This window comes from Enoplosus armatus, chromosome 8 (assembly GCF_043641665.1).
Source record: "Enoplosus armatus isolate fEnoArm2 chromosome 8, fEnoArm2.hap1, whole genome shotgun sequence".
Lineage (NCBI taxonomy): Eukaryota > Metazoa > Chordata > Actinopteri > Centrarchiformes > Enoplosidae > Enoplosus > Enoplosus armatus.
In genome coordinates this window covers 21,104,673-21,119,017 of record NC_092187.1, presented here as the reverse complement: position 1 = coordinate 21,119,017, position 14,345 = coordinate 21,104,673, and the positions used below count along the sequence as shown (strand labels likewise).

Here is a 14,345-nt window from a genome sequence, read left to right as displayed (position 1 = left end):
CAACAAAGTCCCCGCCCTCCCCCTCAGCCTGCTCAGGAGAAGTGACATTGTAGTTGGCTCCACGTTGAGGCTCACAACTCGGTCAGCATCCTCCTCGGCTGGTTTCTCTCTCCGCCGGAGGACAACAAGACGGTTTATTGTTGTTTTTACTTCCAGCAACTTTTCGCCTCGTTTATGAGCTCAACATGACGTTCAGGAGGCTGAAGAAGGTGAACTCCAGCGGGCCGGAGAGTGGACCCGCATCTCAAGACAACGACATTTATTTCCCCTCGTCCAAGTCCGACAGCTGCAGGACTGTGGACGTACCGACGAACTCCTCGGAGGTTTACAACTACAAGACTCTGGCTTACTCTGGTGGGACGCTGCCCAGAAACTTCAAGAAGGTGAGAAGTCCATTTAACACTTCGGGTCAGTAAAGTTTATAAACTGAGTGCGCCTTATTTCCACCTTGTGTCCTCATTCATTGGGTGTTTTAGGCTGAAGTTATCAATATTTCCCGTCAAATCTCTGAAACTAGACAGCTGAACTTATTAACTGCACTCTAAAAGCTCATCTTTGTACAAGATTCAGCTTTTTTTAAATTATAATTGTTCATACTAGACATTTAAACTTGCTTAAAATCAAGGTTGAATTATTTACTTATTTGCCTCATTAGCATCAAGTAATGGTCAGAGCCAGTTCTGGTTTTGTGTTGTTGATTTTCAGCAAAATGAAAACATTTTGGAGGAGATGATTTATAATTATGAGCAGACAACACGTGAACTTTACCTAAAGGTCTTCAGGTCTGTGGGATGCAGTCTTCTCAGATGTGTAGTGTGTCGTGATTCTTGATCTGGGAATGTTTGCTGGAAGCTGTCCACAGTATCTACAGAGGGCATCTCACTGAGGGCCAACAGTAGCCCATCCAGGGGCAAGTTGGGGCCACCCAAACACTGAGTCCGATTTATGCTGTGTCAGGTACACCAAGGCCCTGTGCGTCACTATGTGAAGTCCAAAAATTCATTTTCAGATACAAAAGACTCCTTATCTGAGAGGGATGATGGAAAATGTTGACATTATTATGATTTTAGTGATGATTTATATGTAGATTTTTTAAATTTAATTTCACAATAAAGTGGTACCTACACATGCTAAAATAAAACAGGCAAGAGCAAAAAGACATAAACTCATAAGACCAACATCTTCACTTTTAACTTATGATGGGAAATTTGTCATTTCAACATTGAAATTTATGAAATCATCATAAGTACTGTTTGAGATAACTAATTAATTTAAAACTGGAGTATTTTTTTAAATCATTGGTAAAACATTTAAATCAGATTTACTACAATTAAACTTCTATATATTCTGCTTTATGGTTGTCGCTCTGACTTTATTTCAAAATAAGAGCGCACTGAAGATAACTTAATCTAAGACAAACAAATCAAACGTTTAAACCTGATAACAACATGTTTGCCTGGAGTAGTTAAACCATAATTGAAGAACAGGGCCCGGGACTGACAGCAGACCCCCTTCTCTGGTGCTTTAACCGGTGTTTCATAACACCGCCCTCACAGTTGGCACGGCTGTTGTGTCTGTCATATCTGTCACTTTACTTCCTTTGGAGTTTCTGACGAGAGAGGACATCCCAGTTGGAAACCAGTTTAGAGCAGACATGTGTAACAGCGTACTGTAAAGAGAGGCACAGTTATCCACAAGCCTACATACATGCGAAGTGTGCAGGAGCTGGAGTGAAGGTCTACAACAGTGCATTGTGAGATCCTGCTCCAGCCGCCCCCGTTGGTCTCTGTGGGCACTTGGGGAATAAATGCACTCATTGAGTCGGGCGCGGGACAATTCTGTAAGTGTTTTGTATCATAAAGAAAGCAACATTTTACTACCAAGAGGGACTGTAGCACAAAGCAGCCTTTCATAGGAGCGGCATTTGAACATGATTGAGTTGGAACAGACGAGGATTGATTGTAAGGGATTCAATGGAGCCTTCTGGGCCGATGCCTTCCTTATTTACACAGTCAGGTAGGGCAGAGTCCTGTCCTACTGTTGACTCTGGTTTTCATTCAATGCATTTATTGTGGCAGCTATTCCAGACCAGTGTTCACCACTGTGTCTTATTTGTTTCTTTAATAGGCTGGGATCTGCACTAACTGCTCAAAGTGATCTAAAGTTTCACGTAGGTCAACAGTTTGAGTGCCTGAAGGCAGCTGATTTGGTGTGAAATTTAAGGCTAAATTTAGGTGCTCTGAGGTTTTCCTTCTGATGTTGTGACTGCCTGAAGTAAACAAAGAGCAGCCAGACACGCATTTCTGGTTTCAGTGATGATGTTTCCGTACCGGCATAATGTTTCAGTAGCTTAAAAATACAAACACTCCGCTGGACTGGTCGATGATGTGTACAGTAGGTGTGTCCGGGAACTGTTGGAGGGGGGGGGGGGGAACCCTCATGAGTAATCCTGCGTTAACGTCACGCAGGTGTCTGACACGCTCCATATCTTGTTTCGTTTTCTCCTCGCAGGGTGGCGGCCTGCAGAAGTGGAAACCCCTAACACAGTCACCAGAACCACAAAGGTACCTCACCTTCACTGACACTTACCCTTATATAACCTCTAACCTTTTCTCTTCTTCTTCTTCTATCTTTATATTTATCTTCCTCCTAAAAAAAAAAAACACTACAAGTGAGCAGCCTTAAGGCCCTCATTCAAACAGTGATCTGCGATGATGGCAGCCATCGTTATTCATGATATTCTTGAGGGTTGTCATGAATCTTTCATGTGTTCTGCTGGGCCTGCGTGAGAGATGCCGTGTTGACGTCCCTCGGCCCAACAGACCCTCGCACTGTACTTTTAGCGGTGACGTCCAGATGCTGCTGGACAACAGAAGAAGTCCTGTGTAGCCTGTAGAAATATCTTGTTATGCAATTTAGATAAGGACGCGCATGGAAGAGAGGAATCAAGTTGCGTCTGGGAAGTCTGAGGATATAAAAGAAGTTGTGATAGCCGCAGCGTATACAGAAAAGGTGACATAAAAATCTCTGTCTTTTTTTCCAGGAAGGTGGTGGTCCTGGAGAAAAAGGAAGAGGAGTCGTTTGGTTTCGAGATCCAGGTAAGAGGATTAACAGCGATATCTTAACCTCCCCACTGCCATTTAACAGGATTTCCCTGATCGTCCCTGTCGACAGATGATGATACTGGAGTGACTGAAGCATGTACATCTTATCCTGTAAATCTCTTAATCCGAGCCTGCGCCGGCGGGGTTGAAAGGTCACGCATCAGTCGAATAACGCGTTGATGTTAGTCCCATGACTGGAGAGAAGAGGAGATGCTTCTTTTTTTTTCTCTCCCTCTCTCTCTCCCAGCGTCTGTATATTGTAAGCCATGTGGTTTGCTCACACGCTTCCCATGTAATACCTGCTTCACTCTTCGCCCGCTCAGCAGGCAGACGCTTCACACATTTGACCTCAATATCTCTCTCATCTTTCTCGTCATGTCGCCCCGAAGCGCTGCCTCACAATGCCGCCTCTGTCGGCTCTCAGACCCCATTCTTTAAATAGTTTTCTGTAATTATTAAATGTTGGTTTTAGGCTTTTTTACTCTAATGTGGACAATGTAATACTTTGTTGGCCAGTTGAAGTTTATGGAAGTGGAGTACTCTGCATTGAGAAAAAGACATATTGTTCTATTTATGGTTTTTGATGGAGGCTCCCGCCCTTCCTGCCGGCCTGTGGCCAGAAGGAAGTGAGATCATGAGGGCCAGTTTGTCGTTCACCAGGGAGACAGATGAGTTTTGTAGCCTTGTGGTCCCTGCAGGTTTCTCTCCTAGTACGCATGTGGAGCTGATCGAGCATGGAAATGTGATATATGCATTTCAACGATCTTTGCATGCTTACGTGTTTATCCTTCAGGCTGCGGAGAGGGAAGCTCACGTTGAGCCAGCAGCAAACACAGGCAGGCAGATCTGAATCATTGCATATTTCCATAAGAGACACTCGTCCAAGTCGGATTCATGTTTTAATAGTTTCAACGCTCAACTGTAACAGATGGAAAGCTTGATATGTTTTTACGAGACACACTAATCGTTTTTCTAGTGTCTCGAACCTGTTTGTTGAGGGGAAAGGCCCTGAGTTTCAGGCTCCCTCAGCAGCAGCGTGTTGACTGACGGATAGCTGTGTGACAAGGGGAAGTCTATCAGTTGCCTGCAGTTCTCTGACGTTCTGCAGAGGGACTGCAGTGACTGAAACAAGGAAGAGCATGCAAATACATGTGGAAGTAACAAGAACAGTTTCCAAGACAACAAAATAATGTTAGATACATAATAGAGATTAGCTTACAACAATGTTCTGCATTTATTAAGCTGACCTTCGGTGAGTTTTATGGAAGCAGCAAGTTTAAAGTTTATCTGACATGCCCCCCCTTAAGTACATTAAAAGTAGTCGGTTTAATCTTTCCTCCTGTCCATACCGGCCACAAAGACATCTGTAACTGTAACTGATGGAGGACAAAATCCACAGTCCTCTTTTCTGTAGAAAAGTTACAGATTTCTTTGGTATGAAATTCCCTGTAGGTGTTTCCCTGGACGGTGTTTTCTTGCTGGGTTGCGGTGGAGGGCTAGTAAGACAAAGAGGGAATTTTGTACTAAAAAGACAGAAAGATTTTGGAATAAATCCTCTTGACTTTTAATGTAATTTGGTAATAAAATAGTGTAAATTCTAGTATCCTGGTGTGTGCTGAAATATATTGTAAATTTTGTGATATCCACTTGTCCAGCTCAGTCTGCTGAACTTCAGTAATCATTAACGCAACTTTGGAGCATATTTTTTGCACAGAATAGAGGCCTTTTGTCCCCCATCCCTTACACACACGTCAGAAATGTTTCAAGATAGACTTGAAATGGATGTTGAGAAAGTCCACCGGCAGTTTCTGTTTAATTTCTTACTTGTTTGCGCCACGTCGCTGCGTGTTCAGTGATACAATCGGCTTCCTGCGTTGTCCGTCATGGCTTCCTCGGCTCGTCATTCAGTGGTATATCAGTGTTGCATCGTAAAACTAACTGATTTCAAAACTGCTGACATCAATCACATTGTGTAAGATAATTCCCATACATAAAGGAAGTATTTCAGTCTGTTCATTCTGTCTCTTTCAGACTTACGGCCTGCACCACCAAGACCAAAACTCTGTGGAGATGTGCACGTTTGTGTGTAAAGTGCACGACGACAGCCCGGCCCAGCAAGCAGGACTTAAAGTTGGTAAGTTTGTGTTTGTATTTTATATTTTAACTGTATTGATGCCTGAAATAACCGTGGAAAACGCTCATAATAGACATGAGGGGAAGTCAGCGTGTCCGGAGGTTTTGATTCAGCTCGTCCTCTTTTTTTGTGTGTGTTTGCCAGCTGACACTCGCCGTACCGTACGTCAACAAAAGCCCTCGTGTGTTTCAACCGGCTGTTTAGGGAAGTACAAATATGACTGTGTGCCCACTCATTTTCCAGTCAACAAACAACTAAGTGAGCGGCTATTTCAGCCAAGGCGTATTTGCCAGCTCCTCTCACCAACGTGCCAGATAGAGAAAGGCAAAGACAACCTCTCAAATGCCAGTTTGAAAGGAAGTGTTGTTTGTTTGTTTTTTTATTTGGGAAACATGGCTTGTTTCCTTTTTCCTCAAAGATAGAAATGCTGTGCTATAAGACCAGCACATGCAATTATACTTTTTATCAGTGAAGAAGAAGAAGAAGAAGCTAAAGAGCACCGCAGTCGTTCACTTTACTTCTGTAAATTGTCTCTGGTTTTCAAACTTGTGACCTCTCAGCCACAAGCCGGCCTGCTGTCAGCGTTACGTGTCTGTCAGTGTGTCAAACTAAAATAAGAAGTAAGGTGATTCTCCACTGTTGCCCCCTCCTTCCTCCATCCAACCTGCGTATGTCACTTCAGTTTCACTTCCTACATTCTTCGCATGCTCGCTCTATTGTTCCCCGCGTCTTGCTGCGAACACGGTGACTTCATCGCATGAAGCAGATTAGGCGGTGGTTTTTGAAAGAGGAAAACAGGCTATTGTGCTGAAGCCTCACAAAGGCCGCTGTCACGCATGAGAGTTCACACCAGCTCTAATAAACTCAGAGCCTGAGGTAGAAATCTGTGACTCTCACAGATAAATACACGTGTGGCTTTAACATGTTGAAATAAGTGAGGTGACTTCAGTTCACTGACGACCCGTTTGCCACGACTGCACATGCACGGCCCTCTACATTTGTGTTGCACATGTGTCGAGGTTCTTCTTTTAGAATCAAACCAGCCTCAGTTGGCTGCAGCTTTCAGTAATTAAAGCCACAGTGGATTGAAGTGTATCCTGACCTGAAGCCTGCTGGTTAACACGTGTGTGTGTGTGTGTGTGTGTGTGTGTGTGTGTGTGTGCAGGGGACACAATCGCAAGTGTGAACGAGGCCACCGTGGAAGGATTTAGGCACAAGGAGATCGTTCAGCTCATCAGGGCCTGCGGCAACACACTCAGGTACACAGACTCACAGAAAACAACAAAAGCTGTGGATGTTTAGAAACATCTAAATCAAAAATGTGCTAGTAATGCTTCTCGGGTTTTTACAATCATTAATAAACATATTCCATTTGTTCTAGTGCTGAAATGGTTGTAAGCAAGCTTGATATTGAGAGTTATTCAGAGGGCATCATCACATGTGAATTACAAGAGTGACGTGTGTTAACAGGAAAGAATAGAAGAACAGGCGATGCTTATTGAGCAAATTCAACATATGATGAAGTCTGCCCTCGACTGCACTGACAGCATAGCAGGAGAGCCTGGTGTCTCCTGAGTAATATGCAGGTCATGTTCTAGATATTATTATTTCAGTCAAATTCAGGTTTGTGTTTCCCCAAATCTATTAATGGTCAATAACACACAGGAATTATTTTGACAGAAAAGTTTGAGCTATAAAAGTTATTCGCAGGTTCCAGCTTCTGAAATGTGAGGACTTGCTGCTTTTCTTAATTTTATCTCACGGTCAATTGTATATATTTGTGTTTTGGGCTGTTGGTTGGACAAAACTAGCAACTGGAAATTAAAATGGGCATTTTCTCAGTTTCAACATTTAATAGACTAAGGACTTGGTAATGCTTATAAAGAATTGGTTGGTACAACGTGTGTCTCGGAAGGGAAAAGTCAGACACAGCCCCCCCTAATCTGACATCGGAAAGGTGTCGGACCTAATAACCTAATAATCCAGACATTTCATTTCGTTTTTTTTACACCATCTTACTGAGTTCAAATAGTTTCTTGAACATCACTGTCAGGATTCGATATCTGGCCGTTGAGTCCCTGAGTGGGTGTTTTAATCTGAACCACACGCTCTTCCTCATCGTTCTCCCCTGCTTGTGAAAGATTAAAAGCACAATTAGCGTGGCTCGGCCTGTAAACTTTTGAGAGCTGCTGCGAAAGAGGTGAGGTGAACCGCATCAGAGAGCACCGATTTTATAGACTGGCATCATCAAATTATGCTCACAAGTCGAGTCTGTGTAAATTGTTAAATAAAGTGAAAACGAGCTCTACAAGTTGGTCACCCACTCATGTGATTCAAAGGATTTGCCACACTGAAGTGTCTTGAGTGGAAACTGTATATGTTTCTAATCCTTCCCCCTCTCTTGTAAACCATTTGACACCAGACCCCCTTCCTGCCACCGTCTCATGAAAAGACCCTTTCATATGGCCAGACTTTTTTTTTGTAATTGCTGTTTTCTGCCCTTTTTTATAAGTGCTTCCTGTTACGCTTATTAATTCTGTTGCCTTCTGGTTTTACACTTAAAGGCTGGAGACGGTCTTCAGTGACTCAATCCGAAAAGCGGAGCTGGAAGCCCGGCTGCAGTATCTGAAGGTGAGCTGTTCTTCTCGGTGTTGCTGCAGCAGTTTTTCACTGTTTGTTAGCAGTGATTGTGTGTCCACCAGCCCCCCCCCCCCCCCCGCCCCCCCCCCCCCCCCACACACACACATTATGTTACATGCTAGATATAGACACCACCTCCCACTCCCTCCACACCTGTCTCCCCAGCAGCACCACCTGTTGCATCAGCAGTTTCTCCAGCAGCCTCACTGATCACTGCGGACATTCTTGACTCGTGGCTGTTTTTAAAGAGAGCTGCCTGTGAAGTGGCTCGAGTGAGCCCCCCCCCCCAAGATTACAGCAGCTGTCCCACTCTAATCCACGAGTGTGTGAGAGCTGCAACAGAGCTGCTTTCTGAGATACTAATCCAACGTTTTAAAGATTAACATGCTGCTTAACACACCGCATTTGACTTGCTGGAGATGAAAGTGTTTGTAGGTGCTGATCTCTCACTAAATACGATGTTGTTGTGGACTCGAGGGACAAAAACACTGACTGAAAAGGCACCATGACGAAAACTCAGAATCATACTCGTATGAAGTTGAATGTCAGTTACTGGCATCCGGGGATGCCCTGTAATATGTCATCTTCCTGTTAGCTTTAGCCTGTACCTCCTTTTATTTGTCAATGCGGTTTCACATGTGCTGTCAGGATTTTTGAGAATATTTCCCATGACGCAATAAGTACATTAATTTAGCCTTTATTTGGCCATTGCACCTGCAGTGTGAGCACAGATCATTTGGTTTTTTTAGTCTTTTGTTGCTTTAAAAAGTTACATATCAAAGCGTAAGATCATTCTGTTGTGCATGAGCTGACAACTGTTGACACATTTTGCACTGTAGCAAGTCCTTTTTCATGAGTTGTTCTGCAGCCTGTATGTTGTGCTTTTCTTGTCACAATCAGTTAACATATCTCTTGTCTTCCCTTTGTAGCAAACTCTTCACGAGAAATGGGATGAATATCGGTCGTTGATGGTGCAGGAGCAGAGGCTTGTTCATGGTAGGTTGTCTCGTTAATTCAACTTCAATTTACTTTTGTTTCACCAGGATAACCCCCTCAGCGTCAACTCTGCTTCTACATGCCTTGTGTGTAAATCAAATTTAGATTTAAAACATATCAAAGTGTCCAGATTTCCAATCATCCATTTTGAATATTTTTTCTCGTGTGTATCTTTAGAGAAGGAGGAGAATAAGACTTATTATTATACAATAATAATTATACAAACAAAAACATAAAAATGCACATGTTCTCCAAGAAATGCCCTGTACTCCCAGTTTCAGTAGTGTGTTCAGCAATACAACTGAATTTAGTTCGTCCACCATCCTAACTCTGCCCTTCTTTCCTGTAGGCATAGTGATGAGTGATGCTGCGGTGTACGAGTCCCTGGAGTCAGCAGGCGTCTACGGCAGCCTCGGCACTCCCAGCCCCGCCGCTCAGAGAGCCCTTCGCTGCACTGGCAGCACCAGCAGCAGCGCCAGCTTTCTCAGCACGGCCACCGAGGACGACCCTCTCTACCAGACCTGCCTGTACCAGGCGGACGGCAGCGTGGAGTCGGACAACACCGGCGCAGAGAAAAAAGAGCAGCAGAGGCCGCAGCGTCTCCGACCGGCCAGCGAGCTCTTCACGGCGGCCAAGACGCATCTGACCCGCAGCGCCAGCACACGCAGCTACATGAGGGGATCTTCGTCGTCCACCTCAGGGGAGAAACAGGGAGGATTCAACTCGCTGCAGAGAAAGCCCAAACAGAAAAGCTTCCGCAGGCGCCTCCTCAAGTTCATCCCGGGCTTGAACCGACCGCTGGAGGAGGAGGAGAGCAAACTGTGAGCCTAAACTTCACAGAGGACAGACCCAAAGAATTAAAGCACCAGCGACTGTCAAACTAAACTGCCAAAGAAAACCGTGCAAGCAGCCCCAAAGAGTGAAGAGGCTGAGACCAAAGTGTAATGGCTCTGCAGTTGCACCTCTCCATGTTCGGATGGGTAGACCAATGAACATTTGGCTGCGTCCTGTAGCTTCACAGCTGTACATAACTTTTGTTTCCATTTGTTCTTTAAGTTATTTATTTATTTTTAACATGTTTATGTACAGAATGAAGGATTTTTCAGTTTTTACTGCATGCACCAACGTTTATTTTGCCAGCTGCATAATTGACCTGTTATGACTGTGATTGTGCAAACACAACATTTTCTAAGAGACACGTTTGATATCTACTTTAGATGATTCCAATTGATCCTGTTTTATTTTTTTCCACCTAAGTCACGGTTCCTAAAAATAAAATATGTGGCAATTTCAGATTATATGCTCATTATTTTGTGCAGAACTTGCAAGACAAGCTATTTTGTTCCACAAACCACAACTGTTTGTGGCAATTGTAGCTGCCAAAGTTAAATTAGTGCTGAGAACTTGAGTGAACACACAATCTGTTTGTAATTTCCCAAGTGGAGAAGTGTCCTGCTCCATGTGATGCTTTTAAATATAGTAAGTCTTCATAGCTCCACAACTCTTCCACCGTTTAAGAATGTTATCACCCGAGTTTCAGAGGTTAGTGTGAGGTTTGAGGATGGTTTGAGGCTTTTTGTGGTGCAAGGTATCCAGAATGGAGGCTGTTGTGTCGGCTATGACACAGTTTATTGTTGGGAGAAAAGTGAGGAATGTGCAGAGAAAGGCATGACCCGGAATTCCAAACACAACCGCTTTCTTTCAGCTCCTGCAGACGAATGCCGATTCCTCCTCTTCCACGCTCCCATATTCCCATGGCGGCCTCAGTTGTCCGAGAGCTCACTTGGGGGGGGGGGGGGGTGTGTGTGCGTGTGCGCGTGTGTGTGTTGGGCGGGGGTTGCTTGGAGTCTTTTCATTCCTGGCTCCCAGCTGACCCATGAGGTCATGATGGTCACTCTCTCTGCGGCGTTGATCCCTTTTGTCCTCTGCCGCTCATTCACAGATGCGTCGGGAGTGTTGATGATGGTGAGCGATGGTATGTGGCCATGTGTTGGAGCCGGGCTCTCTAACTGTTGTAAGCACATTAAGGAGGGAGAAAAGTGGGGGGGGGGGGGGGGGGGTTGGAAAGGACGCTGACATAAAGGATTGTTATGCAAGCTTGACGGTGCTTGAAACATGGGTTTAGAGCGAATGGGCTGAATGCATAACGAGGGGATAATTATTCAAGATGAATGTACACTAAAACAATGTGTGAAAGGGCCATTTAACAGAGACAGGGGGCCCAAACAAGGAGAGTCCAGTCGGTGCTCAGCAATTAACCCAGTGGGAGGTTAGTATAGGGGGATGGCTGGTCAATAATACTGTTGCAAATGTTTGGATGACGCCCCACTGCTAAAACACCACTGTTGATTCAAAGACTATGTGGTGAATTTGTTTTGTCTGTGCAGCAGTAAGTTTGAGCCCAAACTGCAGAGGTCAGTTTCTGCTTCTTGTGCCGTTTTTCCACTATTTTAATAAGAATTACTATTATCAACTTCATACATTTGACTTTGTTACTATCTTTACATTGTCACTAGAATGTATGAAAACTCTTATTATGATGAGAAAGGCTGGATTACAGTTTTCTTCGATGTCTTGATGACAGGCCCGATTCCAAAAGGTGTTGCACTCTCGTAGCTCTTCATACAATCAATGTTTTCTACACAAATCTTAAATTCAAACCGCATCATTTAGTGAAGATCAGGGCTGCAAATGATTATTTTTTTATGGATTCATCTGCAGATTATTTTCTAGATTAATTGATGAATCGTTTTGTCTATAAAACATCAGAAAACTGTTTGGAAAAAAAGCCCAAATCACAAAATCCTCAAGTCATAAAGTCATCACACGTGTGTCCAAAACCCTGAAATATTTAGTTAACCATAATGTAAGACCAAGCAAATTCTCAAATTTAAGAACTTGCAACCAATAAATGTTTGACATTTTTGCTTTTGCTCAATTCATTTCATTTTTGCAGCTCTAGTGGAGATGAGCAAAACTGAAAATAAATCCATCAGGTCACATCACATCTACTATAATATTCTCCCTGGTCAGACAAATCCAGCCTTGGCATGACATGAAGTCCAAACTGAAAGAAGAAAATATCACTTTCTTTAAGAAATAGAATATCTCTTGTTCTGCTGCAGCGATTTAAAAACTGTCCACCGTTGAGTCTCACCATGTGAGGAGGAGTACAATGCTAAATCTGTGGAGTACTTTTCCTTAATAGTTCATGACTCGTATCGAGATCAGGAGCGAAAAAACGTGATCAAGTCATCCATATTTTTTACCAAACTCTTGGACTTTGCAACGAGAAATGTCACTTTATAAATACACTTTGGCCTAGAGGCCCCTTGACCTTGGAAATCCATGCCTACATCACAGCTGTGTTTCTCTCCTAATGCCTGCATTAAGTGCTGTACAAACCATCCATGTGATAGTCGTGTTAAGGAAAAAAAACTCTTAAAGACACAGTTACCAAAAACTTGTACCCACTGCTCCAGTCCTGTTACTGTCTGTCAGTGATAAGAAATTAGCTTTGAGAAGAGGAAGCAGAAGGGCCTGGAGGACCAAGTTGAGCCTCTGTGGTGAAACAGCTCAGACCAGAGTGCTATTTCCCAAGCATGGCGTGCGTCACAGCTTCTGATGGGCCGTTAGTGCCTCTGGTCGAATCAATGGAGATGTTCTTGTTGGTTAGAAATAAGGAAGCGGTTGGGTGTTTGTATACTTGTGCACTAGCAGCGATCAGACACCAGACAAAACCACAAATTTTAGTCTCACGCAAGAAATAAACCCATTTGAAGCAGAAATATTGCTCAAAAAGGGAAGCTTTTGGTGTCATAACGCGTGGGTGGCCTGTGTGGCATTTTGGAGTTTTGTCTGTTGTGTCTGATAGAGGGATAGGAACGTGAGTGGGCCGTCAAAGGCGCAGGTTGTGGGTGACAAATGTGCCGGAAATCCACCATAAAGATAAGGGAATGCAACTGACTGCAAGGTTATAAAAGGACGGCATCATATGCATGTGATCATCTCCATGTTTGCCTCTCAGTGTGTTTGTGTTTAACAAAGAGAGAGAACAGGTAACGTGCGATAAAATAAGCAGCTAGACTGGACACCTGCCTCTGGAGACAACAGGTGTGACTTAACGAAGAGTTCAGGGTCAAAGGTTACAAGTAAAAACGATCCTTTACTTCTAAAATGTTTAGCATATGTGGCCAAAAAGAGGAACCAAAACTGTCCAACGTGACTTCAATCATCTTTTCTGCAAAAAGCCATCACCCTCAACAACTACAATAACACTTGAATAAATGCAAATTGAAGAACGCGCTTTGTAATCTGCATCTGAGATAAGGACTCTGCATTTGGTTTCCCAGCAGCAGCAGCAGCAGCAGCGAGCTGGTACCTTAGAGGTTATTTTGTCTCTTTGTGGCTTTAACAGCCTCTTTCCTGAAACTGCTGCTCATAATTTCCACACAGCAGCTTGTTAATGGACAGCTCAGTTATACAGTCAGAACTGGACAGCTGTGTGTTTTATCAACCCCTAGATACAGTCCATAAAAAGTTTTCCAGTAGCTGCACACACATGTCAACATGCAGTGGTGCTTGATTGTAAGAGATTCATTAAGATGTAAAAATAGCAGCGTACATGTGAGAGCTTAAAGGCCCTGAAAACACATTTTCTCAATCAGCTTCTTATAATGAGCGATGGGGTCCAACATGAACACACAATCTTCTGCCAATGTTTTTTTTTTGGTTCCTTTACATGAAAGATTTCCGAGCTTTTCTCGCTGGTTTAAAGTTGGAGGTCCTCAGTTGGAAAAAGAAACAAAAAACAAAAAACGGGGATGTCCCGTACTGTATTTCCATGCACCAATCAAAGTTAAGAAATGTTTCAAAGTCTCAATCAAAGTCTGATGACAGTTGTGTGGTTGTATTGCAAATGTTGCCAGGCACTATCACTGAAATCTGATCAAACGACGCCCACACAGTCCTGATGAAGCAGATGAGCTGAGTTTTTGAGCGTTAAACTTTGAATAAATGATAACGAAGGATGTTGCTAATTTAGTTATAAATATTATATAGCAATTTTTCAGGCGCTTTAACATACATCAATTTGCCCAAAAAAAAAAAAAAAGCTGTTATAGTAGACCACTGGATCAGTTGGACTTTGTTGTTGGAAAATTGTTATTTTTCTGGCTTGCATCAAAGGGCAGCTGAGGGACATGAAGTTTGTCAAATCCACCAGAATGATAAATAAAACATTCAACATTCAAGAAGTTCATTCAACAAAAGTCTGCACTGAAAATGAATTGTAGTATGTTGGACTCTTGTACTGGAAACTAGTGGTAGAGTTACATCATTAAATGTAAACCTCTGATGTTCCTTTTTAGCTCCAGTAAAAAATAACTGATCTTTGAACCAGTTTAAAGGGACACCACCCTTTTACACAAGAAGATAAGTTTACTGTCATGAAGTGTACTAGTACTGAAAAC

General features: G+C 43.2%; 1 protein-coding gene across 1 annotated transcript; it reads left to right on the top strand.

The window, feature by feature from the left end:
- Positions 1-91: 91 nt before the first annotated feature.
- tamalin (trafficking regulator and scaffold protein tamalin) lies at positions 92-10,167 on the top strand. The gene is made up of 8 exons (XM_070910516.1): positions 92-383; positions 2,512-2,564; positions 3,044-3,098; positions 5,136-5,238; positions 6,404-6,497; positions 7,803-7,869; positions 8,808-8,874; positions 9,224-10,167. The coding sequence occupies exons 1-8, from the start codon at positions 186-188 to the stop codon at positions 9,697-9,699; spliced, it is 1,113 nt and encodes a 370-aa protein (XP_070766617.1). The 5' UTR covers positions 92-185; the 3' UTR covers positions 9,700-10,167.
- Positions 10,168-14,345: the final 4,178 nt, after the last annotated feature.